At 47.0% G+C, this 4,959-nt stretch overlaps 1 protein-coding gene across 6 annotated transcripts in view; it reads left to right on the top strand.

Annotated features, from left to right (window-relative positions):
- The window catches only part of LOC110526723 (aryl-hydrocarbon receptor nuclear translocator 2), a 111,021-nt gene extending 107,357 nt beyond the window's left edge, over positions 1-3,664 (top strand). For 5 of the 6 annotated variants that reach the window (XM_036981220.1, XM_036981217.1, XM_036981216.1 and 2 more), the window contains 2 exons: positions 954-1,099; positions 2,163-3,664. In XM_036981220.1, coding sequence (XP_036837115.1) covers positions 954-1,099; positions 2,163-2,261 — 245 coding nt within the window. In that variant the 3' untranslated portion in view covers positions 2,262-3,664. The remainder of the gene's footprint in view (positions 1-953; positions 1,100-2,162) is intronic. The other variant, XM_036981218.1, reaches the window with a different exon arrangement.
- Positions 3,665-4,959: the final 1,295 nt, after the last annotated feature.

Below are 4,959 nucleotides of genomic sequence, written 5' to 3'. Positions count from 1 at the left end.
CTAACAGCATCTCTAACCTCTCCCCTGAGGGAGATATGTATTATTCCCTACATAGTGGACTACTTTTGATCAGGGCTGTCTATATATAGCACTATATAGGGGACAGGGGGCCATTTGGCATGTAGACATGTATTAGTGTTGGGCATGTAGGGAACAGAGAACATTGATGACTGTATTCTATCTGAACACCAAAGGTGGTGAAGGGTCACCTCACACTTACGCAATGTGTTGCTGACTGCTCACTGTGTCTCTCCCCCTCCTCCTCCCTCTCCCTCCTCCTCCTCCTCCCTCTTCCTCCTCCTCCCTCTCCTTCCTCCTACCTCTCTACTTTCTCCTCCTCCCCCTCTCTCCTCCCTCCTCCCCCTCCTCCCTCTCCCCTCCTCCTGCCTCTCTTCTTTCTCCTCCTCCCCTCCTCCCTCTCCCTCCTCCCCCTCTCTCCTCCCCTCCTCCCTCTCCCTCCTCCCCCTCTCTCCTCCTCCTTCTCCCCGCTCCCCCCTCTTCCCTCTCCCTCCTCCCCTTCTCTCCTCCCCCCTCCCTCTCCTCCTACCTCTCTTCTTTCTCCTCCTCCCTCTCCCTCATCCCCCCTCTTCCCTCCTCCCCCCTCCTCCCCCTTGCACCTCCTCCTCCCTCTCTTCTTTCTCCTCCTCCCCTCTCTTCCCTCCTCCTCCTCCCTCTCTTCTTTCTCCTCCTCCCCTCTTCCCTCCTCCCCCCTCTTCCCTCCTCCCCCTTCTACCTCCTCCTACCTCTCTTCTTTCTCCTCCTCCCTCTCCCCCCCTCCTCCTACCTCTCTTTCTCCTCCTCCCCTCCTCCCTCCCTCCCCCCTCCTCCTACCTCTCTTCTTTCCCCTCCTACTCTCCCCTCCCTCCCCCCCTCCTCTTCCCTCTCTTCTTTCTCCTCCTACCTCTCTTCCCTCCCTCCCCCCCCCCCCTCCTCCTCCCTCTCTCTCTCTCTAGATGTGTCAGGAGAGGGCAGTCAGAGTGGGGGTCAGTTCCAGGGTCGGCCCAGTGAGGTCTGGTCCCAATGGCAGAACCAGCACCATGGCCAACAGGGAGGAGAGCCACACTCTCACCCCAACCCCTCCCAGACAGAGGTGTTCCAGGTAATACAGAGACACGCCCTAACCCCTCCCAGACAGAGGTGTTACAGGTAACACACACCCTAACCCTTCCCAGACAGAGGTGTTCAAGGTTATACAGAGACACACCCTAACCCCTCCCAGACAGAGGTGTTCCAGGTAACACACACCCTAACCCTCCCAGACAGAGGTGTTCCAGGTAACACACACCCTAACCCTTCCCAGACAGAGGTGTTCCAGGTTATACAGAGACACACCCTAACCCCTCCCAGACAGAGGTGTTCCAGGTAAAACACACCCTATCCCTCCCAGACAGAGGTGTTCCAGGTAACACACACCCTAATCCCTCCCAGACAGAGGTGTTCCAGGTAACACACGCCCTAACCCCTCTCAGACAGAGGTGTTCCAGGTAACACACACCCTAACCCCTCCCAGACAGAGGTGTTCCAGGTAACACACACCCTAACCCCTCCCAGACAGAGGTGTTCCAGGTAACAGAGACACACCCTAACCCCTCCCAGACAGCGGTGTTCCAGGTAAGACACACCCTATCCCTCCCAGACAGAGGTGTTCCAGGTAACACACACCCTAATCCCTCCCAGACAGAGGTGTTCCAGGTAACAGAGACACACCCTAACCCTTCCCAGACAGCGGTGTTCCAGGTAACACACACCCTAATCCCTCCCAGACAGAGGTGTTCCAGGTAACAGAGACGCACCCTAACCCCTCCCAGACAGAGGTGTTACAGGTAACACACACCCTAATCCCTCCCAGACAGAGGTGTTCCAGGTAACAGAGACGCACCCTAACCCCTCCCAGGCAGCAGTGTTCCAGGTAACACAGAGAGACACTAACTCTTCCAGGTATCATGCACACCAATCCCAAGCTCCAATATCCTACAGTAATCCATGTGTATGAGAGGCAGGAAGAGAGGTCACCTTGGACACACTGGGCTTCAATGGCTTATTTCCTCTCCTTCCCTGGCCTGAGCCCAGGGTACACAGTGCTGTGTGATATGGCTCCACATGAAAGTCTGTGTCCCTGATCCTGACCTTTCCTCTCTCCCTCCCTGTCTGTCTCTCTGTAGGACATGTTGCCGATGGCAGGAGACCCAACACAAGGAACAGCCAACTACAACATTGAAGACTTTGCTGATCTGGGCATGTTCCCTCCCTTCTCCGAGTAGAACCCTTTAACGTTCTATCAATGGAACACTGCTCTGTTCTTCCACTAGAACCCTCTGATAGAGGAAAAGGAATAGAACACAATGTGCTGGTTCCTTCATGGCTCCCCAACCTCACACACACACACACACTTTATCACACAGTGAATGTCCAGATGCACCCTCTCATAAACACACTCTGACACATACCTGTTTCCTTTACGAGAAGAGAGTTGGTTCTATAGAAGACTGGTACATTGCTAGTGGTGTGCTGACCTTTTCCTTTGTAATAATGTCTTCTTCATTCACTTAAATGATGCCTGTTCTTTTAACAAAGGCTTGTGAATTTAAAGGTGCAATCTGTAACTTTCATTTCCCCTAGTGGCATCTTGAAGTACTACAAAATATGCCAAGAAGCAGTAAAAAAATACAAAGCCTAGAAAATTCACCAGTGCAGACACCCCCCTTTCGTTTGCAAACCATTGCAGAGGCAGGCAGGACTTTTGGGGGGGAAACAAAAATGACAGATTGCACCTTTTAAGCTGCCAATATCCACTTTGCACTCCACTCTGCCAAACTGCTCCAGGCCAAGAGACACTCACCACGCTGATCAATGTTGGTACCATCGATACATATTATCATACAGGATGCCACTGCTGCTCCTCCCTCAGTATTACATTAAGCTTTATGCTGTAAATTATACCTATATGTAGTGATGTTCATAACACCTAGATAAAACCTACGGAAGTCTAGAAGGATTCTGTGTAGAAAAAATAAAGATTCCACTCACCGGCAAAAGTTGCTAAGCTACAATGCTTAAGTGCACTTCATCGAAGCTAACCGCTAAAACTCACCAGCTTGCTAAAAAGGGAAAAACCGCCATACCGCCAAAGCAACGCAGTACAGTATATATACTAGTTTAGTGTATCCTTGTGGCTCTCGCTGCTCTACTTTATAACTTTATTATATTATTCTCTTTCCTGATTATTAACAGAGACTGAATTCTACTTTATAGCGAGGGAACTTTTACATGATAGATTGTGTACCGTGTCTCTGGTTAATGACTGATGGGACAGAATGATAGATTGTGTACCGTGTCTCTGGTTAATGACTGATGGGACAGATTCTACAACTGGAATCCTTTTGCTAAAAAAAATATCTAAAAATGTATGTTTTTGTAAATAATGTGATTTTTATGTTGACTCGTTACTTTTACACAGTATCCGTTGTTTTTTGTGTAGGTTTATGTAGGTGTCATCAATGTGTGCAATGTGAGTACATATTTAACTATCGGTACTTAGTTTAGTCTTAATTGTACATTGAGTTTAAGGAACCTGTATAAAAGTGTGTAAATGTTACTCATTATTTTTGTTTAACACATTTTTGTGCTTGTGAAAATAAATGTTTATTGGTTACGTGGCTTCTAATCAAAGAAGTGTTTCCGGGCAGATTTTTTGTTTCGTGGAATATAGTGTAGAAATAATAAACACAAAACCATAAAATGCAAGAAGAACATTGGAGAACATGGAGGAAACCAGGTTTTATTTCTAATGGTTCCAGACAAGTAATAGTGTGCCATTGTTCGAGACACATCCTTGTCCGGTGTTTTTGTAATGGAGACGATCTCCAATCTAGTCTAAAGATTAGATTTACCAAGGGATATGTTACGTCTGTCTCTACTGGAGGTTTCTGTTTCTTGTCATAACATATAGTCATGAGAAGATGTGTGTGTTTATCACTCATTCATTGGAGTCCTCCCGAGCCCTGTCCTAGTGCCAGTAGCAACAGAGTGCCCTTCCTTTCTGGGAGGAATCAGGGTGGACGTGAGGGAGGTGCTGAGTTGGGCTCTCTCCCATAGTTCACAGTCTGAAGGTGTGTGTGCTTGAATACTTACTTGTGTGTGGTGATTTCGCAGGCATGTCCCACTCTTTCCACACTATCACTTCACACAAGACAAGATGGGTGTGTGTCTGTTTTCCTTTAGGTGGATCTGGTGGACTTACCGGGACATGAGTCTGCAGAAAGAACATCAAAATGGCTGTTTCAATAGTAAAATGGCTACCTCTTCCTTTCTCTTTCCTTCACGAACACACTGAGATGACTAGATATGGTAAAATGGTACAAATTAAAAAAACACTGCTGAACTTGAAAAAGGAAGTGACACGGTAAGAAAAGCTTTTTAAAAGTGTTAGATACAGCCACTCTCTTGACCTTGTCACACTTCTGTAAGGCCTACTAGGTGACCTGAGCCGAGCTGTACTACTAGTCTGGTTATACACCCAGACTTATACAGTCGTGATAAAGTACACCCTTTGGAAAGTGGTCTTTTTATTTTTGGGCACATGAACATTTGAGCTAAATTCCAACCACATTCATTGATAAATGTAACCCAATGGAACAAAAAACACAAAAAAATGTACTTTGAAATGTTATGCAATTAACGGCAGGTAGCCTAGTGGTTAGAGTGTTGGGCTAGTAACCATAAGGTTGCTAGATCAAATCCCCGAGCTGACAAGGTAAAGATATGTCGTTCTGCCCCTGAACAAGGCAGTTAACCCACTGTTCCTAGGCCATCATTGTAAATAATAATTTGTTAAAAATAAAAAACAATTAAAATGACCAAAAATTCAGTTTCCTTATGCAGAAAAAATTTGTACACCCCTACCTTTATCATGGCTCAAATATGGATCTGGTGCACCAATACAGGTGCAAATGATTAGGA

Source organism: Oncorhynchus mykiss, chromosome 6, assembly GCF_013265735.2.
Source record: "Oncorhynchus mykiss isolate Arlee chromosome 6, USDA_OmykA_1.1, whole genome shotgun sequence".
In the NCBI taxonomy this organism is placed as follows: Eukaryota; Metazoa; Chordata; class Actinopteri; order Salmoniformes; family Salmonidae; genus Oncorhynchus; species Oncorhynchus mykiss.
The sequence above is the reverse complement of the archived record's forward strand: the minus strand, read 5'-3'. Positions and strand labels throughout refer to the sequence as shown.